The sequence below is a fragment of the Daphnia magna genome, linkage group LG3 (assembly GCF_020631705.1).
Source record: "Daphnia magna isolate NIES linkage group LG3, ASM2063170v1.1, whole genome shotgun sequence".
Lineage (NCBI taxonomy): Eukaryota > Metazoa > Arthropoda > Branchiopoda > Diplostraca > Daphniidae > Daphnia > Daphnia magna.
Genome location: NC_059184.1, coordinates 8,682,380 through 8,708,289, shown reverse-complemented (window position 1 = coordinate 8,708,289; position 25,910 = coordinate 8,682,380). Strand labels below are relative to the sequence as shown.

At 39.4% G+C, this 25,910-nt stretch overlaps 5 protein-coding genes and 2 long non-coding RNA genes across 16 annotated transcripts; 3 read left to right on the top strand and 4 right to left on the bottom strand.

Annotated features, from left to right (window-relative positions):
• Positions 1–1,022: 1,022 nt before the first annotated feature.
• On the bottom strand, positions 1,023–1,922 carry LOC116933656. Its single transcript, XM_032941387.2, has one exon. It carries the CDS (start codon positions 1,920–1,922, stop codon positions 1,023–1,025), a length of 900 nt encoding a protein of 299 aa, XP_032797278.2.
• An 8,810-nt stretch (positions 1,923–10,732) lies between these two features.
• On the top strand, positions 10,733–12,441 carry LOC123470327. 5 transcript variants are annotated; one of them, XR_006643975.1, is made up of 3 exons: positions 10,733–10,850; positions 11,015–11,896; positions 11,986–12,441. It is a non-coding gene; the product is annotated as an uncharacterized LOC123470327 (long non-coding RNA). The 5 variants fall into 5 exon arrangements; XR_006643974.1 differs by having other exon boundaries at positions 10,740–10,850; positions 11,005–11,896; XR_006643977.1 differs by having other exon boundaries at positions 10,743–11,896; positions 11,986–11,998; positions 12,058–12,441.
• LOC123470324 lies at positions 11,941–13,301 on the bottom strand. The gene is made up of 3 exons (XM_045170504.1): positions 13,161–13,301; positions 12,992–13,096; positions 11,941–12,666 (listed from the first exon to the last, which is right to left on the bottom strand). Exons 1-3 carry the CDS (start codon positions 13,191–13,193, stop codon positions 11,992–11,994), a joined length of 813 nt encoding a protein of 270 aa, XP_045026439.1. The 5' UTR covers positions 13,194–13,301; the 3' UTR covers positions 11,941–11,991.
• On the top strand, positions 12,711–14,077 carry LOC123470326. 3 transcript variants are annotated; one of them, XR_006643972.1, is made up of 3 exons: positions 12,711–12,862; positions 13,000–13,098; positions 13,358–14,077. It is a non-coding gene; the product is annotated as an uncharacterized LOC123470326 (long non-coding RNA). The 3 variants fall into 3 exon arrangements; XR_006643971.1 differs by having other exon boundaries at positions 13,000–13,109; XR_006643970.1 differs by lacking the exon at positions 13,358–14,077 and having other exon boundaries at positions 13,000–13,229.
• On the bottom strand, positions 13,325–18,413 carry LOC123470325. Of its 2 annotated transcripts, XM_045170507.1 has the most exons (7): positions 18,042–18,413; positions 17,914–17,976; positions 17,769–17,855; positions 17,585–17,709; positions 17,373–17,511; positions 13,456–13,761; positions 13,325–13,401 (listed from the first exon to the last, which is right to left on the bottom strand). In XM_045170507.1, the coding sequence occupies exons 2-7, from the start codon at positions 17,936–17,938 to the stop codon at positions 13,325–13,327; spliced, it is 759 nt and encodes a 252-aa protein (XP_045026442.1). In that variant the 5' UTR covers positions 17,939–17,976; positions 18,042–18,413. The 2 variants fall into 2 exon arrangements, with proteins under 2 accessions (XP_045026442.1, XP_045026440.1); XM_045170505.1 differs by having other exon boundaries at positions 13,325–13,761.
• A 665-nt stretch (positions 18,414–19,078) lies between these two features.
• Positions 19,079–20,367, top strand: LOC116933658 (splicing factor 3B subunit 4). The gene is made up of 4 exons (XM_032941389.2): positions 19,079–19,237; positions 19,305–19,618; positions 19,681–19,725; positions 19,783–20,367. The coding sequence occupies exons 1-4, from the start codon at positions 19,204–19,206 to the stop codon at positions 20,287–20,289; spliced, it is 900 nt and encodes a 299-aa protein (XP_032797280.2). The 5' UTR covers positions 19,079–19,203; the 3' UTR covers positions 20,290–20,367.
• A 1,419-nt stretch (positions 20,368–21,786) lies between these two features.
• Positions 21,787–23,178, bottom strand: LOC116933659 (D-aminoacyl-tRNA deacylase). Of its 3 annotated transcripts, XM_032941390.2 has the most exons (5): positions 23,018–23,161; positions 22,943–22,957; positions 22,518–22,608; positions 22,135–22,370; positions 21,787–22,055 (listed from the first exon to the last, which is right to left on the bottom strand). In XM_032941390.2, exons 1-5 carry the CDS (start codon positions 23,058–23,060, stop codon positions 21,934–21,936), a joined length of 507 nt encoding a protein of 168 aa, XP_032797281.1. In that variant the 5' UTR covers positions 23,061–23,161; the 3' UTR covers positions 21,787–21,933. The 3 variants fall into 3 exon arrangements, with proteins under 3 accessions (XP_032797281.1, XP_032797282.1, XP_032797283.1); XM_032941391.2 differs by lacking the exon at positions 22,943–22,957 and having other exon boundaries at positions 23,018–23,178; XM_032941392.2 differs by lacking the exons at positions 22,943–22,957; positions 23,018–23,161 and adding an exon at positions 22,793–22,932.
• Positions 23,179–25,910: the final 2,732 nt, after the last annotated feature.

The following is a 25,910-nucleotide window of genomic DNA, read 5'->3' as shown; positions in this document are numbered from 1 at the left end:
TGTTGGGGAGAGCTTTTCACGCTTTTCACGCGGCTGGTCTGTGGCTGTCGGCATACTCCTTGCTGATTCGATTATTGTTCGGTTCTGCCGTTTTTCTGCCGAGTTTTGGGGATACTGGTTTCATGACGAATGCCTTTGGACTTAATCCATTGTTCAAATTCTTTTCCAGTGTATTCCCCACCGTTGTCACTTCTGAAGATGTTCACGGAGTTACTGGTTTCTTTCTCCAGTCGAAGAACGAAGTACTTGAAGTGTTTAAAAGTTTCCGACTTCTGTTTGAGAAAAAATATTGAAGAGTAACCGGAAAAATCGTCTTTAAATATTACCATGTAGCGTGACCCACTAGGTGATGGAACAGACATGGGTTCTACTAAATCAGAATGAACTAGATCTCCAATTCGAGTGCCTCGAGTGCCACCGTCCGTTGGAAATGGTTGAATATGTTGTTTGCCATACACACACCCCTCACATATGGAGATGGGTGACGTCTTCGATATCAAAAACCATCAGCAGCTCCAAGAGATTTCATTCTTTTGATCGTGGCTGTATTCAAATGTCCAAGACGATTATGCCAAGTGATTATTGGTGCAGCTGTTGTTTTTGAAAGAAGAGACGTGGAGAATGGTGGATTGATCAAAAGGTTCGCCACGGTTGACAGGTTCAAAATCAAGAAGATAGAGATTTGTCCCTTTACTTGTGCCTGTCGCCACAATAGATGAGTGATGAGTGATGCTGACTCCTTCGTCGTCGAATAAGATCTTGGTTTCTCTTCTTGCTGCTGCCCGAATAGAGAATAAATTTGCTCCAAGCTTTGGAACAAACAAGGCATCGTGTATGGTGTTGTTTTTCCATTCGCCATTAACTTTGGACTTGATAAAGATATCTCCTCTTCCTGTTGCCTGGAGTGGACTGTTGTTTGATCCAATCCCCTTCACAGGATAACTTCCGTTGATAACGGTGTTGAAAGTTGAAAACATCCATCGTTGATCTGACATATGTTGAGAAGCCCCTGAGTCGGCAAACTAGCTTTTCGGATCTCTGCAAGTACTTGAAAGATATGACGTTATATGTGAAGAGAAACCGTAATCTAATGGCCACTCAGTATGGTGTTGACTCAAAGCTGCCTCTGCATTCTTGAGTGAGCGAGTAGGCCTACCATGTTTGACCCAACAGCGTTCTTCAATATGACCAGTTTTTCCATTTGGATCACAAAAGTAGCAGATTCTTTTGTCAATCTTCTTGCTTGATTGTGCATCTTTGGGTCTGACTTGATTAGACCTTCTTGAAAAGAATGCTTTATCCTCTGCAGACTCCTCACTCTCGTGCATCTTGTTCAGACTTTCTTCTTTCAGAAGCCTAGTGGTAAGAAGTGGGAGTTTCTTCTTCGCCTCCTCAACATTTTCCCATGCCGAAACGACTGATCTGAAGCTTGGTGGTAGAGTGCACAGCACTTTGGTGATTATCTGATTCTCTGACTGAATTTCACCTAGATCACCTAGCTGGTTAGCCAGAGTTTCAATTTCAGTTATATATGACATCACATCATGGCCGTGTTGAAAGGAATAATTGTAGAAACGTTGCTGTAAGAAATACTTATTTTCTGAAGCTGCTTGCTCGTACTGTGCTGCTAAGCGATCCCACATCTCCTTAGAAGACTTGCAATTAATGAGTGATCGTTGAAAGTTTTCTTCAATGGTAGCTACAATGCAACAATTCGCAGAGTTGTCTTTCTTCATCCACAAGGTAATTTCTGCATTGTAAGTAACTGTAGGTGGACTTGCTGTTGACATTGTTGGTGTGGGCTTGACTTGCGTTCCCAACACAACATCCACTAAATCATACTGTCTTAAGACTAGTAGTACTTGAAATTTCCAAAAAGGAAAGTTGTTGGCATCTCTTGTTGAAAAAGTATTGGTAGACATGATTAGTTTTTAGCATACAGAGAAACAGATACAGCAATAAACCATGGACCAACCAGCACTAGGCCTAGGACCAAAAGAAATTTATGGACTGTAAAATATGCGAACAACTAACACAAAACTATACCAGGTTAATGACGTACAAAGATGATAATTTTTTCAAGCCAAACTGGGCCCATAACCTATTGGAATAATTGACTTTATCAAATACGTACACCTGCTTACTTTCACTTTATTTAACACAGAGAGAGTTCCAGAGAGATTGACAGGTTTCTTATAGACATAACAAGATAATACGGAGTACATGTCAATGTGCGAGGTGTGAAGCCTCTTCCGACTGTTTGAGATTGTATCTTCTCCAACAGATTGGATGGGGTCCTGGCGGACAGCAAGGTCGGGTTGTGGCCGAGCTTAATCGCGCGGCTCGTGAATCTAGTAGGAAGAAGGAACGCCCGTCAAAAAGAGAGGGAAAAAAATTGGTGAAGAGATTAAGGAAAGGCGTGAGCAAGAAGCGTGTGTCGAAAGTCAAGAAACGCTATTCGGTGTCTTTCAGCGACAAGTTAGGATTTAGGGTGGCTTCGATCGATTTCCCGATGTACATGTTGCTGCAAAAGAAGCTGGGTAGTTCCGCGTCCAAGACCAACATAAACGAGGCTGAAAAGGTGCTTTATAGATCGCAGCAGTCTCTCTTGCCTATGTTCCCAGTTCTCGCTTATTTCGAACATCAAAATTGGTCAGGAGCTCAGGGCAAGGCGGTAAAGGACTTGGCCAACCTGGCGGGCAGAGCCTTTTACGATATGTCGGACATGAAACGCAGGAATATCTTGGAGATCGTTGGCCCAAACGTTGTTTCCGTGGTCGACGATAGGGAAAAATTCAAAATAGAAGAAGACAAAGAGCTTTTCGGCACCTCAGTGGTGAACAAATTGAGAAAAGATGGGCAGTTCCTGAGCAACATTAATAGCCGAGATTTAGGCAAATCGAGATCGAGATCAGTAAAGGATCGTCTTTTGCTACCACCATCACCCCCCTCCACAGCACCTACAGCAACAACGCCGCCAACCCCCAACAGAACTACTTTCGTCAGGACCAAAACAGTTCCGGTGTGTCTCATCAACAAGGTGCCCCCATCCCGTCGGGATCGTACGATTTTCGCCGTAGCAACGGTGGCGCGCCGACCAACTTTACCGAGGCGGGTCCTGCCAACGGAGCCTGGTTCAACAAGGGGTATGTCAATAATTTACTGTACTCTTTAGTCCCGTTTCTCGTCAGCCCGGGCTTTATTGGGGGAAGGATCAGGCATTATTCGAGGGCCTGGAGGCTCATCTCTGGGGACCCCTGGATTCTGGGGGTAGTGCAGGAGGGCTTCAGGTTAGAATTTGATTCCCCTCTAGTAATGTGTGTTATTCCTCGCAACGCCGGGATGAGTGAGGCCCAGTTAGCCATAGGTAGAGAGAAGGTGACGGGTCTCCTTCAAAAGCGAACCATAGTTGAGCCAGACAGTCTGGGTTTTGTTAGTTCCATCTTTATCATTCCCAAAGCCTCGGGGGGTTTTAGGCCTATTATTAATCTTAAGAGGCTCAATCAGTTTTTGATTTTTCGCCATTTCAAGATGGAGAACATTAACACGCTCAGGCATCTTATTGTCAAGGGGGATTGGATGGCCAAGCTGGACCTCAAAGACGCATACCTAACGGTCCCAGTCTATGAGGATCACCAAAAATATTTGCAGTTCCTTTGGGAGGGGAAGATTTACCAGTTTGTTTGTCTGCCTTTCGGTTTGGCCTCCGCTCCGTGGGCGTTTACAGAACTACTCAAATTGGTAGTTGCTTTTTTGCGAAGTCTGGGTTGTCGTCTGGGAATTTATTTAGATGACCTTATTTTATTGGATCAGTGTAAGATTAATCTCGTACAGACGCTTTTATTCGTGAAGCGTCTGCTGCGAGTGTTGGGTTTCGTTATTAACGATTTAAAATCCTCCCAGTTGCCGCTTCAGATTATGGAGTATTTGGGTCTACTGGTAGATTCGGTAGACCTTAAGATTTTCCTCCCAGAGAAGAAGATGGAATCAATCCGAATGAAATATTCCGATGCGCTGGCTAGGCCTTGTCTACCGCTTCGAGACTTGGCGAGTTTGCTGGGCAATTTTAACTGGGCGGAATCGGCAGTTCCCTTGGCTAGGACACACTACAGGGCTGTCCAAGCCGTGTACAGTATCCTGCACAAAAATCCGAACACCGATTTAATTTTTTAAAGCCACCTATTGGCGGGGTAGTGGGTTTTTTGTTTGTTTTTCTTTAAGGGGGAGGGTAGACGGGGGGATGGACACGACCGGGCAGGGTTGGGTAAGTCTAGACATTTAAAAAAAGTGCCTTAAGGTATTACGCTTTAAGGTAAGTTACAAGTCAGGACATTTTTGCAAACCCCAGGGTGGTGTGTTTTTTAAAACGACAGTTGGAAATTTAGGGCTTGGGCTTGATAATGTTGCTTACCGAAACAATTTAGCTTATGTTCCAGCTGTCTGTAAATGTTTACGTCGTTGTCAATGGCGTAAATGTAGCCTTTCTGAATGTGATGCTGGAGATCGGTGTTCGATTCCAGATGAGGTGATGATTATTGTGGTTACTTTTCGAGAAATTCCCGTTCATATATAAAACAAGTTTTCATCGAGCAATATGTGTTTTTTTTTTGTTTATTAAATAACTTAAAAAATAATAATTCACTTCGTTCTAAAAAAATTAATATTCCCAGCATATTCGAATGAAAAATATTATAAAGATACGAAATGTTTCGCAATATCTTATCGGGAATCGAATACTGATCTACGGCGTCGCAATCAGAGGCTCTACACATATGCCATCGGTATCGACATAATTGGGCACAGGCAGCTGTCTAATTTATTTTGGGTAAGGAATATTACACAGCCTAAATCCAACATTTCCAACTGTCGTTTTAAAAAAACACATCACCCTGGGGGTTGCAAAAATGTCCCGACCTGTTACTTGCCTTAAAGCGTAATACCTTAAGGCATAAAAAAAATTTCTATACTTACCCAACCCTGCCCTATGTGTCCATCACCCCGTCTACCATCCCTCTTAAAGAAAAACAAACAAAAACCCTTTACCCCGCCAATAGGTGGCTTTAAAAAATTTAATCGGTGTTCTGATTTTTGTGCAGGATACTGTACATCGAGCAATCAAGATTATACGGAGGAAGTTTGCGGGTTAAGATTCCACTCTCTTCTATGGCAAGGATTGACCTTGCCTGGTGGATGGATAGGTCGGTCTATCTACCGGGAAGGAATATGTTTGAAGCCGAGCCAGTCTTAACCATCTGCACCGACGCATCTCTAACGGGTTGGGGCGCAGTTTGTGGCGAAATAAGTACAGGGATGACCTGGACGTCCGATGAAGGTTCCCGTCACATCAATGAGCTTGAGCTGCAGGCGGCTTTTAATGCTCTGCATTCATTCGCTGGGTTGAAACATGATTGTTCGGTCAGGCTGCGTTTGGATAATTCTACAGCCGTTTCGTATACAGTGCCGGTCCAGTTATGGAACCGCCTAGCTATGGGACCGGTTTGGTTATCGAACCAATTTTTCTTTGCCGTGTTTCAGCGCCACCGTTGGCCGTATTATGAACTATATCGATTTTCTATGGCGGGAATGAATGGGTTTTGCCTTTTAAAACATGCAAAAAAATATTAATGTAATTGGTTTTCTCTTTTTAGGCAATATTGTACATCCGTTCAATGACCCAACTAATAATAAGAGGCGGTAAAGTTATTCTAAGACCGTCAAAGTTTGAGGGATGAAAAAACCGACGGTAGGTGGCAATAAGATCGAATGCTTAGTTATAGAACCAATCCGTTATAGAACTGCGCACAGGCCGGTTCTATAACTGGACCGGCACTGTATTAATAAGGGGGGGGGCACGCGGTCCTTTGCATTGAACGAGCTCGCCATCAAAATAGCCCGTTGGTGCGAGGCCAGGAATAATTCTTTGCAAGCAGAACATTTACCCGGAGAATTAAATGTCATTGCAGACAGGGAGTCCCGCAGGAGGAGCGATTGGAGCGATTGGCGACTGCATCCGAAGGCCTTCAGGGCCCTGATGGAAATATGGCCAATGAACGTCGACCTATTCTCGAACCCTTGGAACGTGCAGCTCAAAACATTTGTCAGCTGGAATGTTCAGCCGGAAGCGTGGGCGACGAATGCATTTTCATCGAACTGGAGATCAATGATGGGTAATGTTCCCCCCCCCCCCTTCTCGGTGATAAGGGACTGTCTATCCAAAATCCGGAGAGAGAAGGTATCAACGGTGGTGGTCACCCCGCTTTGGCAGAGTTAACCTTGGTTCCCGTCGCTGCTGGGCCTCTCGTGCGATGTTCCGCGAGTTTTCCGCCCGATCAAGGATCCCTTATTATCAGCAGAGGGGGAGCGGAACCCGTTGTGCGAGGTGGCCAGCTTCCGACTCGTCGCATGGATGTTGGGCGGAGAAGATTCGAAAGGGAGGGATTTTCGTGCGACGTGGTCGACTTATTTATGGCAGCAACTCGGGACAACATGAACTCCGCTTACGCTTCGGCCTGGCGAGTTTGGTCAGATTGGTGTGTGGGAAGGAGTGCCGATCCCTTGTCTAATGATGTAACTGTTTTAGCATCCTTCCTAGCTGACCAGGCCAAGTCTAAAGCTTATAGTACAATTGGAGTTTATCGTTCCGCCATCTCCCAGACGTTGCCGCACCTAAATGGTTTCCCCATATGCGAACACCCCATGATTCTTTTATTAATGAAAGGCATTCGAAATCAGAACCCCTCTAAACCTAAATATCAGTCCACTTGGGACGTCGATATGGTCCTGAACTATCTAAGAAGGCAGGAGAACGCTTCACTTTCGGTGGTAGCATTGGCCTCAAAACTAGCCACTTTCCTGTCCCTGGCAACTCTCTACAGAGCCAGCGAACTAGCCGCAATTGACAAAAAATCAGTAAACTTTACTATGAAAGGAGTCTCCTTCTCGCTTCCCAGATTTAGGAAGGATCAGAAAGGGGGGCTTTGCAGTCTATTTTTCATAAAAAACTCGACGACGAGCAGCTTGATCCGGGGGGGTGTCTGAATCGGTATTGCGATGTGACGGAGAAGTACCGCACAAGCGATAGCAGCGAGCATCAAATTCATCGGTTCGGTCAGACAGCACTCCCAGGTCAAGAGCTCGACGATATCAGCCTGGATTAAGAAAGAACTGAAAGCAGCCAGAGTTGATACAGAGCGTTTTTCTGGCCACTCCACTCGTGGAGCAGCAGCTTCTAAGGCGGCGGCCTCAGGCATGTCGGTGGAGTCAATCCTGAAAGCGGGACATTGGTCATCAGAATCCACATTCACGAGATTCTATAGGAGAGACGCATCTATCAGCCCGAGCACATCGTTGGCAGGAGCGATTCTTTCGCTAAGCAATTCCGCTTAGTGGGTACTGTTTCTGTTTCTGACTATTTATTCTTATTTTATAATCTTATTTAATAGTCTTGCCTTTCAGCTTTCATCAGTTTCTCACCTTGATGGAGTATCCCCCCTTTTTATTCTGCCCTAGTTTCAGGCGGCCAAGAAGTCAGCTATTTTGCTTTAAAGTCACAGTTTAAATCGATTTGAACAATCAATATATAATTGAAAATTTTCTCAGGTACTCCACCAAGACAATTTAGATTGTATGAGAGAGAGAAAATCGATTTGAACTGTAATCTCCTCCCGCCCTCCCGTTAAAGTCAAACGTTTTCATGGGGATTTACAGTACCCACCAAACGATAAGGTACACCCCCATTTTTTTATTGCATTCTTATGGCCCTACGGGTCTTAGGAAAACTTGAATATCTTTTTACTGATAAGGACTACATTTTTTTTCTTTTTTCCTCTATCAGAAGAGAAAGTGCTCTAAAAGTTATCTTAACATGAAAAAATTGCAGAAGTTACACCCAGGGCGCTAAACTATCGTTCATACGATTAGGTACACCACTTTTCTCCTCATAAACGCCATGTTAATACCAGCGTTTCCAAAAATATAAATAAAATACTTCAAAACATCCTTAAATTAATTGTTTTATGCCGAACAATGCGTTTTTCTTTACTCTATTATAATATAGTGCATGTTTTTGAATTATTTGAACTAAAAAAATGCTTCCCTATACCCCAAAGTTGTTACACTCAAATATTTTACAGAGAAAATTATGATTTGTGCTTGCACCACCAGGGGCATTGGGATCAATTACAAGTGCTCAGATTTTTTTCTTTAAACACAGCTAGATTTTTCGTATTAAAAAAATTAAATAAAAAATAATTGATTTTTTATCATAAGAAGAAAGTATTTAATCTGTTTTGATTGTTGCCTTAATGTATAAGTTATATTATATTATACAGTATAACAACAAATTCACAGACATTCTTTTAGTTGTTGTTATACATTACAGCAACAATCAGAAAAGATTAAATTTTTTAAAATTTTTTTAACGAATAATCTAGCTGTGTTGAAAGAAAAAAAAATCTGAGCACTAGAAATTGATCCCAGTGCCCCTGGTGGCGCAAAAACAAATCTTAATTTTCTCTGTAAAACATTTGAGTGTAACAACTTTGGGGTATAGGGAAGCATTTTTTAGTTCAAATAATTCAAAAAACATGCACTATATTCTAATAAAGTAAAGAAAAACGCGTCGTTCGGCATAAAAAAAATTATTTAAGGATGTTTTGAAGTATTTTACTGATATTTTTGGAAACGCCGGTATTAACATGGTGTTTGTGGGGAGAAAAGTGGTGTACCCAATCATGTGAACGATACTTTAGCGCCCTGATTGTAATTCCTACAATTTTTTCATGTTAAGATAACTTTTAGAGCTCTTTCTCTTCTGATAGAGAGAAAAAGAAAAAAAATTAGTCCTTACCAGTAAAAAGATATTTATGTTTTCCTGAGACCCGTAGTGCCATAAGAATGCACTAGAAAAACGGGGGTTTACCTAATCGTTTGGTGGGTACTGTATGATCTTATCGGTTTCTATCACCAGTCAAGAGCAGCCGGCGGTTCTAATGCTTTCTTTCTCCTTGTTTTTTCCTCTTCCGCAGGTACGCTAATAATTATTCACTCGGTAGAGGAGGCAGAGGAAGTCGTGGTCGTGGAGTCTATGAAGGATGCAAGAAACCCACCACCCACCCGTTGTATTCTTTATTTTAAATAGTCTGATCAGCGAGTCGAAGTGCTGGGGGGGGGGGAGATATTTTTCTTACTCTAGCCCTTTAAAATGCTAGCAATACAATTGGTCAACACAGTTCAAATCGATTTTCTCTCTCTCATACAATCTAAATTGTCTTGGTGGAGTACCTGAGACAATTCTCAATTGTTCATCCCAGAAGTCATCTCAATTTTACTAATTTTGAATTCCCCAGTACCTCACGTTGATGAAATACATTCCATGAATGAAATTGAATGTCACAGTGTGGACAAAATGTCCTTAACACATCGGACAGTTGAATAATTTCTAAATCGGTTAATGATAGGAAATAGTAAGACACAAGGTGATGAACTATATTATTCAGGTAACATTTATAATTCAAATTTTTACCGTAAATGTAATGGAAGTAATTTTGATACCCAATAAACCCACCTGAGACCCAATAAACAACACTGACCTACCCGATGTAGGTTTAAAATTTTAATAATTCGTTACGGGAAAACTATAGGTACAAAATTAATAAATTTTACATAAATGGATAGCTCTTGGTAAGGGCTCTCCCATTTCTGTATAATTTGTGAGCAAATATTAATAGGAAAAAAGTTTGAAAAAGAAATAAAATTTATACATATATCTAGTGAATCGAGTATATTCATAGAGCGCAAAAACTACAACAACCTTTCAGTTAAAAACTTTTTCGTTAATGTAAATTCTTTTAATTACTTTACAGAAATGGATAGCCCTCATGAAGAGCTATCCAATTATGTTAAATTTATATATTTTGGAGTTATAGATTTCCTGCAAAAAAATTATTTACATTACATGATGTATTGGGAGATGGGGAGACCCGCAAAACCACACCGACATACCCGATAAATGACGAATCGGTTTAGTACTCCAATAAGTACTTTTGAAAGCCTTTTTTTACAGAAATGAGCAGATTTTATCGAAATATAACCATTTCCATAATAGTTTTACATTTTTTACTTAAGTTTTCCCGTTAAAAATTAATATCCCGGTGAAAGGGGATGATCCATAGGCACTTGGGTAACAATACAGTAAATAAAATAAAAAAACACACCGATGTATAATAAATTCTATTCATAAAATGAAACAAAGATTTAAAATAGGTAAAAACATTGTATTTATGTGAATAAATAAATTATAAACAATAAACTACATAATCAAAATAGAGGAAAGTAAAAAACAAGTGAAATACCAGTGCTGCAGAAAACTCCATTGTGGAGAGTGTGCACTGGAAAATGCATCGCGCTGTGCAAAAAAGTGCATCGCGCTGTAGGCTGCCATTGCTCGGAATCACCACGAAACGTCTCTGAGAGCCGTCGTGATGATCGATATCTAGTTGGGTCTCTTTGATATAAGAATTTATGTTTTGTTTTTGCGCTCTATAGATATTGTCGCGGTTATTGAGGCCCCATGGACTAGTTGTCACGCCCGGCGCTCATGTATCGGCTATTGACCGCAACTCTACCCGAGATGTCCGGCAGTCTTGTCAGCAGATATTTCCCCCGGTAGCTGCTGGCTACGTTAGTGCATAAATACTTGTATGTGTCCCTTACTGTCCCCCAGTCTAGTTGTAACTGTTTGTTAGTACTGTGTGTGTGTGAGCGCATCGACAGTGAATACAATCTATCTTAATCGCTACTTGAGTCTCAGCATTATTCCTCCGTGCTACAATATACTGGACCTAATAGATGTAAGTAAAAAGTTTCATTCTTTTTTAAACTTTTTTGTTTATGAATATTTGTTTATAACTTTTACAGAAATGGATAGCCCTCCCTAAGAGCTATCCATTTCTGCAAAATTTATTAATTTCGGGCTTATAATTTCCCCGATAATAAATATTATAGTTTCATATAGGACTGGGAGGAGGAGATTACACACTACCCGTTAAACCGCACCGATCTGCCCTAAAAATGGCTAACCAGTTTACCATTCGATTAATTACTTTTTAAGCAATTATTTTGCAAAAATGGATAGAGATTATCAAGAGCTATCCATTTCATCAATTTTTTTTTATTATGAATTAATGGTTCTCCCGACTATGATTTTTATTGGGGCAAGAAATTCCCTGCGATCCGTCAAACCACACCAACCTACAAATAAAAATAGCCAATCGGTTTACTACTCAAGTAGATCCTTTTAAAGCGATAATTTAACAGAAATGGATATCTCTTGATGAGGGCCATCCATTTCTGTAAAATTTGTTTATAACATATTTATATTTTTACGGATAACGTTGAGTTATTAATACTTATTATACGTAGTATAGAGGAAGTGACTGACGCGTACCCCCTACTGTTTTAAGAACGCACCATACTATTTTAAGAGAGAAATTGCGGCTGGCGGCCATGTTTATCTCGAAACATGGCTTCCAGCCGCAAAAGCTAATCTTAAAACACCAAGGTGCGTTCGTAAAACAATGGGGGTACGCGTCAGTCACTTGCTCTATATAGCGGCAGCGTCATAGAACCCTGGTTCGTTCACGACAGGGGGGGAATCGTCTGTCTTTGTGCTAAAATTCGGAAATAGCAGTCAGAGCCTCCAGCGGGTGTGTAATGCACTACATCGAATGCACCAATAAGGAAATGTGTTTGAAAACTTAAACAGCCAATTGCAGCAGTGATAAGGAAACGAATGAAGCAGACGACACTTGAAAAATTGGAGAATTTGTTGCAGTTTGAAAACAACCAACACCAGATCAGTGCACCTAATACATAAAAAAAAAGAAAAAACAATTCGGTAGGTATTGAATAATAACATACAATTTATTTCCTCTAATTTTTTATCATATATATTATCGTTTTTTTTCAACAACTTGCACGAGGTAGAATTCCTTAAAGAGTACGAAACAGTAAATAAGTATTAAGCGAGTTTTGACATTTTAGCATTTTTTCATACAGCGATTTGTTGGTTGAAAACCCATCGCAGATGCACGCTTTCACGATAGCCCCAGCATTGAAAAGACGTACAATACTTTTCGTAACGAGTTCTAGTAATACTACACCGGGAGCACCACCTTTAGTGCCAAACCACGCAAATGGCTGGATCCAACCTTGCAGAAATGGCCTGAAGACGAACATCAATACGTGATCAGCAAGTCCATTTGGAACCATGATGGTAGTCTCCCCGGCATAGTCGACGATGCCTTTCCACTTAAGACTTCTAGTATCGAATCTCATGTCTTTGGTTATAGAAATTTCATCCCACATCAGTGTGCCCCAGCGTTCGAATGGTTGCAATCCTTTCGATGCCTCCAATATATGCTCTAACGCAAGTGAATTGAATCCGAACTTGCACTCCGCGGAGCTTAATAACCTCCTCATAGTAGAAAGACTTTGGAGGGGGAGCAATCCATTCGCTCTTAGATGTACATATACTGTGTGACTTTTAATTCTGAGAATGGCACACTGAATTAGGAAGGAGTGTTCGAATCGCATTGTGCGACGGTGTTTGTCATGCGCCGGATCTATTGCTGCCTTGGCAATAAACATTTTGACAACCTGTTTCTCCTGAAACCCGAGGATCCAACCGGCCAAAAAAATGAAAGGCAAGTGAATATTCATATCTATACCAACGAAAACTATTGTTATATTTCTAAGTTTGAGATGCATAATCGATAGGAAGACATGGGCAATCCTTTACTTTTACGGAAGACCGGAAACACGATTAAGTAACCACTCGTGATAAGAAAAGTCAAGACAATTGGTAAGTAAATTTGACTTACTTTTAAATTACTTTTTTTTAAAAAGGTCCAAGTATTCAAGAATCAGAAGAATTAAAATCTTATATCTCAAGAAAGTAAGTCTTATTGCAATCTCAATTTGTAATATTTACCGTTTCAGATAGATGCATTAATAGACGGTCGAGTCCATTCCTTGAACCCTTGTGGACCATTATCCTACACTCACGACGCAATTTGGCAATCATAGTTGATGCATCCTGTAAATGCAATGTAACATTTTTACGATTGTTTCATACTTCTTTTTGCTGATTCAAATTTTACCTTTGCCCTACATTTGTAAATGTTCTTTTGCATCCGACAACGATACAGTTCTTCATTTTTCTGGGTCAATTCAGATTTTTTTTTTTTTTGTGGAGTCTGATTGTGTTAAAGAATCTTCGTGCTTTCTGCTTTTCATCCTTTTCTGTAGGTAACATTTTAAAGTGCTACATTTCACACATCGTTTTTTTTTCCATTAGAATTTTGCAGAAGCCTGATCGAATGACTCCATTGGCGTCAAAAACTACAGAGAGCCGTAATGAAAACTCGCCATCTTTAAACTGGCTTCCAACAATACCAACGCAAATGTTTTTTTCGTGAAAATTCCTTATTAAGTTTGATATGTCTTCCATTGATGAAAAATGAGTAGGAATACTGTTTGGTGCAATGTTCTTTCCATTAAGATGATACGAAACCTCTTGTGAGTTTCGGAATAGTATTGCTTTCACTGTCACCGTTCCGTTAGATAATGGGTCCGTGTAAATGCAAAGTATGTCGTTTTTGGCTTGGTTGAATGACCATATCCAACCGTCAGGTAATTCCATTTGGGACACAAATGTGAAATACGTGATGAAGTTTGGTTTGAAGTTCCATATACTCTCATCTGAAAAAGAACGAAAATAAATTATAATTAATGTCAGAAACAACATATCACCCCAGGTAGCACACAGACTCTGTTTCAGGTCTGTTACAGATCTGTTTTTGAGAGTCGGTAAATTGTTTGTAGTGTCCCACTTTTACAGACTGTCACACAGGTCTGTGACAGACCTGACTTACAAAATCTGTATAACAGGTTTGTTACAGACCTGACTTACAAAATCTGTATAACAGGTTTGTTACATAACGCGTACCACAGTCTTTGTACTACCAACTGTTTACAGATCCGTCGTTTCAATAATACAAGTATACAACTCACGCGATTTAAAATTTGTATTCAACACGCATTTCATTTTATACACCCCTTACACATGATTGTCCAAGCAAAATTATGTAAAGCTTTATGAAATTTAGCAATAGTTTTCAATACGGAGCGCCCATCCGATATAAGTTGGTGATGCACGGCCAATTAATTCCGTCTATTGAGTAGGGGCGAGGGATTAACCTGAAACGAGAATGGAAGTGACTTTAGATTTTTTAAATATCATGGAAGTGTAACGACAGAAAGCAATACCTCTAAATAAGAGTGGGTCCATTCCAAGGATATGATGATTGAATGTGTAGCAACCAAGGGGTCAACAAAAACCCTTTTTGACCATGGTGTTGGCCTTTTATTTTTCTCGAAAGGACAATCTGATAGCTTTCAGTCAGTCTAATTGCAAATCTAAAGCAAAATCAAAATTAGAAATAAACCAAGAATAATGAAAACTATTGCAATAACCTACAGATCGCTTTCCATCAACACACATGATAGCTTGGATGATACACGAGTAGTGGCAACTTTGAGCATGGTTAACAAAAACCCTTTTTTAACCATGGTGTTGGCCTTTTATTTTTCTCGAAAGGACAAACTGATAGCTCTCAGTCAGTCTAAATGCAAATCTAAAGCAAAATCAAAATTAGAAATAAACCAAGAATAATGAAAACTATTGCAATAACCTACAGATCGCTTTCCATCAACACACATGATAGCTTGGATGATACACGAGTAGTGGCAACTTTGAGCATGGTTAACAAAAACCCTTTTTTAACCATGGTGTTGGCCTTTTATTTTTCTCGAAAGGAAAAACTGATAGCTCTCAGTCAGTCTAAATGCAAATCTAAAGCAAAATCAAAATAAGAAATAAACCAAGAATAATGAAAACTATTATATAACCTACAGATCGCTTTCCATCAACACACATGTAGCACATGTTTTCATCATGATGTAACAATTACACAAAATACTTTAACATGCCAAAACTTACAAGTGTGCTGAGAAGACATGAAAATTCCAATGAAAAGACATGACGACGAACTATCACTTGTCAACAACAGACCGGCTGGCGGCTGCTGGTAGGCGCAAGAGAGAGTCCCCCTAGCGGGGGCTAATAGATTTTTCCCTTTCCATAAACAAACACACACACAGTTTCGCCACCCAATCCGCCGGAATCGCTTTCCATCAACACACACGCAAAATATTCACCATAATTCCCAAAATATTTCAGCTGGAACGCCTTCCATAAACACACACACACACACAAATTTCTTTTTCGACTCACACAAAATGTCACCAAAAGCTAATAAAAAAACGACCGGCAGCAGTTCCTTCTCGCAACTTCGCCAAAACGCGACTAATGGTAGCGTAGCTGCCTCAGCGTGGGTGCGGTGGCGCTGGTATAGACTAAACTCATCTTCAAAGACGTTGCCACATAAACACGATTTCTATGTGTGTATAAAATTTTATTTCGTTTTATAAACGGCATGAAAAGCGTTTATAAAACAGCTTGAGCAACAAGAAATAAACAAAAAAATTCTTTATTGGAGATGCAGAAATATTGTATTTGAAAAAGTATTAAGTTAAATTAATAACACGAAATTTTAAATTTTCAATCCCGTTTAGCACTTAAATTTTTTTTCCTCGTATCCTTACTTCCATTCAGCCAATTGGAAATATGTTTTTAAAAAAATTCCTCATCCAACTCGGATTTCGGAAAGTTTTCCCTAACAGATATTTTTAATAATTCATTGCAAATAAAGGTAGAGCTAAACGCGAGTCTTAAAACGTAGTGGTGACTTAAAACCCCAACGACAACTCATTCCTATTGACTTTGTAGAAAAATCTACTAAATGTATTACTCTTCCTTTCCACGATGGGATGATTGAACGGTGGTTAGTCATCCCCATACTCCATACCACGTAAATTGAATTTATTTTAATTCATTTGACATCCCTCAACCCCATGTGTACGTAGTGAATTCATTTTTATTTATTTGACATTGGCATGTTTTGCCCGACGAGTCTGACCAACACAAAGGTTTTTATTTATTGACGTGATTTTGAATGATGAATGTAGTTATGCTATGAAATATAGCATAACATAGTCTGACAAAATCTATGTTTTCAAGTGTGATCTCTTTAACTTGAATACATTTATTTAACTTTGATCACGTTGTCATTTTTTAACAGTTAGTCATCAACAAAGAAGTTGAGGAACATTTTAAAAATGTATGCATATACTCATTTTGAAGCTCTGGGTCATCTCTATTTTCTTCCCTTGTCCTCTCAACAGTCATCACGGTCTTATCACGATCTTTAACAGTTACCACCGATCTCCTACTTCCATATCCGGAAACCGGAAGCTTTTCAACAAATTATAAATATTCTTTTGACCTTTAACAATGTTTCCATTTTGCCTTGACCAAGATTTGAACCTTCAACCTTTCGAGTGCTGAGCTTAACTCTTAACCATTAGCCTAACACTGACTTATATAAGATGTCATCTGGCTGCATGGTATTACACTGTAATATATGAGAAAACATTTAAGTCTGTTTGCTATTGGGAATCCAGAAATGTACCATACCGGGGATACAGACACAGATCAGATTATTACTGACATAGGTGTTACAAGGGAAATACAAACCCGTAACATACCTGGGCCACAAACCCATAACAGATAATCACTGAAGTATGTTTTACATAGAAAACACAGGCCTGTAACATACCTGAGATACAGACACAAAACAGATGATTTATGTCATATGTTTTACAAGGAAAAAACAGACCTGTACCATATCGGGGGTACCTACTGAGAACAGATGATTTCTGTCATATGTTTTACAAGGGAAATACAGACCCGTACCAGACATGTAGTACAGACACATAACAGAAATATATTTCACTCGGTAATACAGATAAAAACATGCATGTAACATACGTGTTAGACAGAAGAAAAACAGAATGTATTTTTACAGAGTAAAAACAGACAAGTGACAAACATGGGAAACAGAGCAAAATCAGAAACAATTTTCTCAAGTAAAAAACAGATCTGTAACAGGTCTGTAGTACAGTGAAAAACCAGAATTATGTATTACAGAAAGATTACAGATCTGTTCCAGATCAGTGAAACAAACTTTTACCAAATCCTGTAAAACAGAGCAATTCCAGACAAATTTCCTGTAAAACAGAGATGTAACAAGCCTGATACGGATCTGTTTCACAAGTATGTGAAACAGATCGGTTACAGGAGTCTGTAACAGCTCTGTGTGCTACCTGGGACGATTATTGGATGCACGTACCTGTAGTTGAAGATGATTGAGCAGTACTTGTTATTTCTGCATTTTCATTAACGGTTTCTTCAGTTGTAATGTTCAATTCTGACTCATTTGAGGTATTCGGATCATGAACATCATCCATCGGCGTAAATTTCACCACTGTCTATAAAAACAAGTATTGGTTTTGATAAATAAATATGAAAAGAAGCTAATTCAACATTGATAACGATGCTTACTGGTAGTGTCTGTATTGTTTCTACGACTACTAATGCAGGTTGTTTAGCCATAGCTGGTAACTGTTTTTCAACTGAAAGGTTCTCATCTGGAACGACTTCCATGGGGGTGGCCAAATCATCAGAAACTATTTATATAACAATGTCTTAATATAACATAACATCATTTTTGAAATTCAAAAATTACTCTTTTTATTCAGGCTGCTCTTCTTCGCAAAAGCATATCTTTCTTTATTTGGATGCTTCCTGCACTTTTCATCGACAGTAGGGTTTGCTAAATAATTGAAATGTTGCTTAGCATGTGTAAATACAACTACAGAACTGATTTTTACCTATTGAATTGTTTCTCCTATTCATATTGCAAATGCTTTGTAATGGTTGTCGGGAAGTTTCATCTCAATAAAAATTATTTGGTAACTGGGCAATTCCACTCCATATTGTAAAAGAATTGTATACTTACTGGGTGTAAGGAAATATCTCGGAATGGCTCCTTCCTTCAAAACCCATCGTTTAAACGGATGAAACACGTTTAATACTTCAGTCCCTCTTTTTATGTCATTCTCATCAAAATGGCGCGTGCAAATACGAGAAGTGGTCGTCTAAACGATTGACGGTATTTGCTGTTGCCATAATCCTACGGCTGTTTTTGGGACGGAGAACAGAGCAATTCCACTTTTTATTTGCGCACTTTTATAGTATGTTGAATTACAATGTGGAACAGCACAATTGCCAACCATTTTGGCGCAAATCCCGAATTTCTAGAGCTTCTTTACATCTTACAGCTTCTTACATCAATAGGAAAAGCGTCCAAAATGGCCGTCAAAAACTCAGTTTTCTCTCGATAGATGACTCTGATTTTAGTTTCCACCACTGTGCCCCGCCACAAAAACGTCGAAATTTCAGACATTCAGACCAACGAAACGCGGTATAGGGATTCCTCTCAGCCTGAACCAACCAGGGTTCTATGACTCTGATAGCGGTGTTGTCTCTGAGGTAGGGATCGGCCCCGACCCTAATCGGGGAGCATTTTGCCAATCGGGTTTCGAAATTCGGGGCTAGGGGCGGGGCGTTCGGGACTCGGGGTAAAAATGTTTGAACCCCGACCTCTCAATCGGGGTTGTATCGGGGTGCCTAATCCGGGATGAAACCCCGATTGCAATCAATCGATCGACATAAAAACATAATCGATCAAGTGGAAATTTATCATTATGATGAAAATCGGGGAGTTCGCCCCGGTTGCCCCGATAAAAACCCGACCCAAATTCATAGTTTTAATTCAGGCGCCATTTTTCCAAATGGCGTCGGGGCAAGCGGGTTAACCTAGATTTTTGCCCCACCCCGCCCCGGCTGACGAAATGGCAACCCGATTCAGCCCCGATTGCCTTTTCCCGGGGCGGGGTGGTTTACCCGATTACGGCTAATCGGGACCGATCCCTACTCTGAGGTGAACCGTGGAGACAAAAATGTGTTTGGTTCCGCACATTTCTGCGCTGATTTCCACGGCATACCGTTCCAAATTCCACGAATACGAAATACCCGGTTACAGCGTAGAATCGTAGATATCTACGAGAACAAGAAGTCGTGAAATTGAATGCTCCAGAAAGAGGAACATTTTTAACGCTATGGCAGCAGGACCTGTTTCTGAAAGAAACCAAGGTAACGACCGTTTCCGCTATGATCATGTTCTAAAAGAGTTTCTTTGCTAAATATTTAAAAATTTTAGATGCTACCATTTATGTGGGTGGGTTAGATGAAAAGGTTACTGAGCCGTTACTTTGGGAGCTGTTCGTTCAAGGTGGTCCGGTTGTAAATGTTCATATGCCTAAAGACCGCATTACATTGCTACATCAGGGATACGGATTCATTGAATTTCTTAGCGAAGATGACGCTGACTATGCATGCAAAATTATGAACATGATAAAGTTGTATGGCAAGCCTATACGGGTAAACAAAGCATCAGCTCACCAGAAAAATCTAGATGTTGGAGCAAACATATTCATTGGAAATCTAGACCCTGAAGTTGATGAAAAACTTTTGGTAACACTGTTTTATTTTATTCAGAGTTATTGTTCAATTAATCATGTGTTCTTATCTAACAGTATGACACCTTTTCAGCATTTGGTGTCATCCTCCAAACCCCAAAGGTAGTTTAATCAAGCTGTGAAAATCTAAGTCTTGTATGTCATGTATTGTAAATTTAGATCATGCGTGATCCCACTACTGGGAATTCAAAGGGCTTTGCCTTCATCAACTTTGCTAGTTTTGATGCATCTGATGCAGCCATCGAAGCCATGAATGGGCAGTATTTGTGCAATAGACCTATTACGATATCATATGCCTTTAAAAAAGATTCCAAAGGTGAGCGCCATGGATCTGCTGCAGAAAGACTATTAGCTGCACAGAATCCTCTAGCTCAAACAGATCGTCCACATCAACTGTTTGCTGATGCTCCTCCAATGCCTCCTCAAATGACTACCATGGGTCTCGCCTCTGGGATGCCCCCACCGCCGCCACCTCCATTGCAGGGACTTTCCATGGCTATGCCACCCCCCCCTCCACCACCACCTTCTTGGGCACCTCCACCACCGCCTCCTCCGTCTTCGGCTTTTGTTCCTCTTCCACCTCCAATCCCACCGCCTCCGTCGTGGGCGCCTCCACCGCCACCACCATCTACTGGATTTGTGCCAATGCCACCACCTCCAGCTTAACGCTATTAACTCATGTATTGTTTGTGTACCGCCAAATGGCGTAACGCTGTAATAAAATAATACACCTTATCTTTTCGACGTTTGAATTTCCAAATTGCTGACTCGGTAGTGGCCATGGATTGTACGTAAGCTGTTGAAATGATAACAGTAATAAGACTTAAGTTAAAAGTGGTCCAGTTATCGAACCGAAATGTGCGCAGTTCTTTGATCGGATGGTTCTAAAGCAGATAAAATGGATGAAAACCATTCCCAAATCAATCTTTTCTGAAATACCACGTGCTGATAGCGATACAACTGTTTTAGACACCCATTAATGTTAGAAAACAAGTGGTGGTAGCAAGATCAATTCGAACATAGTTATGAAAATCATGCTATCCAAAGCTCATGTTGAAGTGGTCGGAGGCAGTAGGAAAGGAAACCTCTACCAGTTTGTAAGTTTATCCTACTTGTCGTGTCCGTGTCCCCTTAGGAAAGTATTAGGTTTACGGGTCACTCAATCTAGGACTCGGCCCCGATTACCTGAGACTGGTAGAAGCACCGACACCAACTTTGCCGACCGAATGCTCAAACGGTTGCAGTGTACTGTATCCTGCACAAAAATCCGATCACCGAATCCGTCAAGTCTTTACTGAATTATTTCACGAATATATGTAGCAATTGATTTATAATAAATGGATCTTTCTTTAATGACATGTGTTTTACGCGTTTTTTCGCTCACTTGTACACGGGACACTGACCAAGTTTAGAATGTTGTCGATATCCATTATTAGATTTTTGATTGGTACTTTACGAGTTTTCACCTTTTAATGCAGCGGGGAAAAGAATAGGGCTCCGTGTACAAGTGAGCACACCAAACTAAACAGAAAATATGTTTTTGAGAATCTCTATTATCTCTAGAATGTTTTGATATGGTAGTTTACTTCGATTTTTATAGCTTAAGAACCAAGAATTACAATATTATTTACCCCCCTTCCCGACATCCATTGCGGCGGCCATTTTGATGACGCGCCTAATTCAAATTTGAATTCTGACTTTTACTTATTATTACTCAAATGTTTAAAATTACCAGGAAGCTTGTACGTAAACACAAGTACCTTTTAAAGAGAATCTCAGTGTATTCTAAAAAGTAAGTAGCAAGTGTCTTACTCAAATACAACACAAAACTAATACAACGAGTGAAACAAGCACTAATGATAATTAAAAAATAAATAATAAAAAAAAACAAAAAAAAAATAGCAGACGAAAAACCCGAGTGCATTCCCCCCCGACCCCCGAGTTTTAGTTACGCCCTAGATTCCCCGCCTGCTAATTCATGACAGTAACCTGAACCGTATCAGGACTTCCCGTCAGTTTTCCTTGTAGGGGGGTAAGGGCACTTGAACGAGATGAGTTGATTAGAATTACCCCAGTAAACAAGGCAACCAAACAAACTGCAAAAAACCCCACCAATATCACGCAGGACTGAGCCCTAATCTTTGAATAAGAATTCTTCCTCGCTTTATTTGAGCTTGTTTCTTTATTTCTTTTACATGTTGATTTTACTTCAGGGTTTTTAAAACCATTGTCTATGCAAAAAGCAATTCAGAAAGTCAAGAAATAAGTTTTTGAAAGTTAGTTTTAATGGCCAATTTCAAAGAATCGAGATCATTCCACTTTCACTTGAGATGGCAGAATATTGGTAGAGGATTTGTGATTTGAATCAATTTCCAAGGTTACTGGACCATCATTTTCCAACATCACACACATATGTGCTCCAAAAACACCATCTACAGTATGGCAGTCATACAAAGCAATTTTAAACATTGCTATAGAGAACATTACAATGTTTATGGAATGCCAATATACCTTTAATCAATGAAGGATTATAATTGGTCTGTAAAATTGACAATAGCCGGCCATATAGAACTTTTGAATCTTTTGAGCCCATAGCTTGGTGAAAATCTGGCTTATTCCCCTTTAGCTTGTGATACAATGTAAACTGGCTTACACACATAATCTCAAGATTAAGATCAGATGTGCTTTTAGCCCATCTCTTTTGATTTTCATCCTCAAAAAGACGTACATTTAAAATTTTTCTTGCTCTGTAAAATATAGAATACAAAAAAATTAGCTGACAAGTACATGTATAAATACTTGCCTATTACAATCAAAGCAATTTTCAGTGTCCCTTAGTTTCCCCACGAACCTAATAAAAAAACATTAGATATTATATATATAGTTAAACTTACATGTATTCTGCATCATCCTCTGTGTCAGAAACAGATATCCCAACAAATACAAGCACACCTTTCTGAATGGAGCTGGCTTCAATTCCATCAACTATTTAAAAAAAAAGAATGATAATATATTAATGATAGAGTTTCTTAGAGGGCTATTCTACAACAACTTCCTACAACATTTAGTCTTAGAAACATTTTTGGATCAAAAACTCAAAGTCAAACAACTCTCTGTATTGGTCAAACAAAGAGAAATCTATTTCCTAATTTAAAAATTACTATGTTACCTCCATTTACGACTTCCATCCAATTTGCTTTACCAAAAAAATTATTTTTGACGACTTATTTAAGTTTTACAAGTACAGTAAGCAATGAATAACAGCTTGATTTCTTTGTTTGAACAAACTGACGTAAGGATTCAGAATGTAGAACCTTACCGAAACATGGTGTTTCTGGGTGTTAAGATACAAAATGTAAAATATGATGAAACGAAAAGAAAAATCAAATTTTACCAGCTACTTTAGCATTCAAAACTCGCTGCAATATAGCTTTCATCGGGCGTAGTTTCAGCAAGGTAAAAGAGACACCTTGGTACAACACGAGTTGTAGTGAGCTAGCTCTGCCCGGGTGAGCTTTTCCATTCGCTCAACCAGGTTGGTCGCGCACGCCTAGACGAAGCCTATGGCAAAGCTGCACCGCTACTTTTTCTGTAGAGGTGAATGATAGTTATCGTCTAGCTGACACTTATTCAGTAGATGAAACTCATTGTCTAGCTGCCAGTTATCGCAGCCATTATTTACGTTTATTGTTTTTGTTTTTTTCTTTTGATTTGGTTTTAAAGTGAGTTGTATTTGTGTTTGTATTTTTAAAATCTATATATACATGTTTAAAAAGAATAAACTTTTTAGTGAAAAAAATTTGCTGTATTTTATTTCTTTTAGAACTACGAAACAAATTTGACATTAGAAAAGAAGTAAGAATATATTATTATTTGATTGGTAATATTAATGAATTTCTTACCAATTAACGAATTTTATTAGGATTAGTGAAATGTATAAAATTTTTACAGTGTTACTCAGCCAAAGCTTTAAATTTGCATTCAGTGTGTTGGCTGCGTTTTCCATCCACGTTGGGAAGTACACTTTTTGATTAAGAAGGTAATCTATTGTGGCATTGTAAAAGAATTAACACACTTATCAAACAGGTAACTTATTTCACACAATTTTAATGTTATAGCCCTGACCCAAAAAAGTCTGTTTTTGGGCCTCCCCCCCCCCCGCTAAAATGTCATAAAATAAAATAATTAATTACGTTCTAAGTTTCTAGCGGATTTACATAAATTTTACGGCAATCGATAGGTATTAAAAAGGGCTATCTATTTGGTGAATTTCATGAAAAAATATTGAAACGGAAAAAAATTCCAAATGAAACAAATTTTTTGCATTTGTCGCTTAGGTCCAATACTGCGCTTGATCGATTAAACGCAAAAAATTTGTTTCATTTGGAATTTTTTTCCGTTTAAATATTTTTTCATGAAATTCACCAAATAGATAGCATATAGACGGATCACTATTTTAAGACAACAAGGTTTGAAAGAAGGTTTTAAAGATAGTGAGGCACCTTTGTCTAAAAACTGTGTTTGTGGTGCTCATTTCTCTGCATCCAAATATCGAGAGTGTGGGCTATCTTCCTTGCGTTTAAAAAGTGATGCGGTACCAGACACATTTGAAGTAAAATCGAGTAAGTTTATTATAAGTAATGTATACATTTATTGAGAAAGACCATGAAAAATGGAAATTACGAGACTTTTGGAGGAACGCGAATATTGAAGTTGACAACATTTAAAAAACGGTGGGCAGCTAGTCAGGCGTGGTTTTCAAATTTGGGATTGCCGATCCGAAAACGTCCATGTGACTCCTGAAGCCAGGCAGTGTTCCTTACACTGAGTGACAGAAAGCGACACTAATATTGTTTTGAATCGTCTCATTTGCCTAATTTTAAAATTTAATTAATGAGACGTACAGTATCCTGCACAAAAATCCGAACACCGATTTAATTTTTTAAAGCCACCTATTGGCGGGGTAAAGGGTTTTTGTTTGTTTTTCTTTAAGAGGGAAGGTAGACGGGGTGATGGACACATAGGGCAGGGTTGGGTAAGTCTAGAAATTTTGTTTTTATGCCTTAAGGTATTACGCTTTAAGGCAAGTAACAGGTCGGGACATTTTTGCAACCCCCAGGGTGATGTGTTTTTTAAAAACGACAGTTGGAAATGTTGGATTTTGGCTGTGTAATATTCCTTACCCAAAATAATTTAGAGAGCTGCCTGTGCACAATTATATCGATACCGATGGCATATTCGTAGAGCATCTGATTGCGACGCCGTAGATCAGTATTCGATTCCCGATAAGGAATTGCGAAACATTTCGTATCTTGATAATATTTTCATTCGAATATGCTGGGAATATGAATTTTTTTAGAACGAAGTGAATTATTATTTTTTAAGTTATTTAATAAACAAAAAAAGCACATATTGCTCGAAGAAAACATGTTTTATATATGAATGAGAATTTCTCGTAAGCAAACCACAATAATTCATCACCTCATCTGTAATCAAACAACGATCTCCAGCATCACATTCAGAAACGCTACACCTACGCCATAGACAACGACGTAAATATTCACAGGCAGCTGGAACATAAGCTAAATTGTTTCGGTAAACAACATTACCAAGCCCAAGCCCTAAATTTCCAACTGTCGTAAAAAAAACACACCACCCTGGGGGTTGCAAAAATGTCCTGACCTGTAACTTGCCTTAAAGCGTAATACCTTAAGGCATTTTTTTAGGTCTAGACTAACCCAACCCTGCCCTGTCGTGTCCATCACCCCCGTCTACCCTCCCCCTTTACAAAAAAACAAAAAACCCACTACCCCGCCAATAGGTGGCTTCAAAAAATTAAATAGGTGTTCGGATTTTTGTGCAGGATACTGTACAATAGTCATACGTCTGTGATTTTTACCATACCCTACTAATCATGTTGTCTTCATCTGTGTAGTAGATGGAATTTCGGAGCGGAAACGCAATTACTCAGCCAATCACAATGCGGCATTTAATCCATCTAAGAAGAAAAATACTGTGCTTACAGTTACGGTGCCCTTGTCACCGGATAGATCGATTTATCCAGCTACCTTAGTTACTCCGGCTACACCGGCTGTTACTCCGGTTAGATCTCCTTCTCCGGCTACACCAGCTGTTACTTTGGATACGTCCGCTTCTCCGGCTGTTGCTACAGTTGGCCTCACTTCTCCAGCTAGCTTCGTTTCTCCGGCAAGATCCGTTTCTCCGGCAAGATCCATTTTTCCGGCTACACCGACGGTTACTCCCGTTGGCCTCGTTTCTCCAGCTAG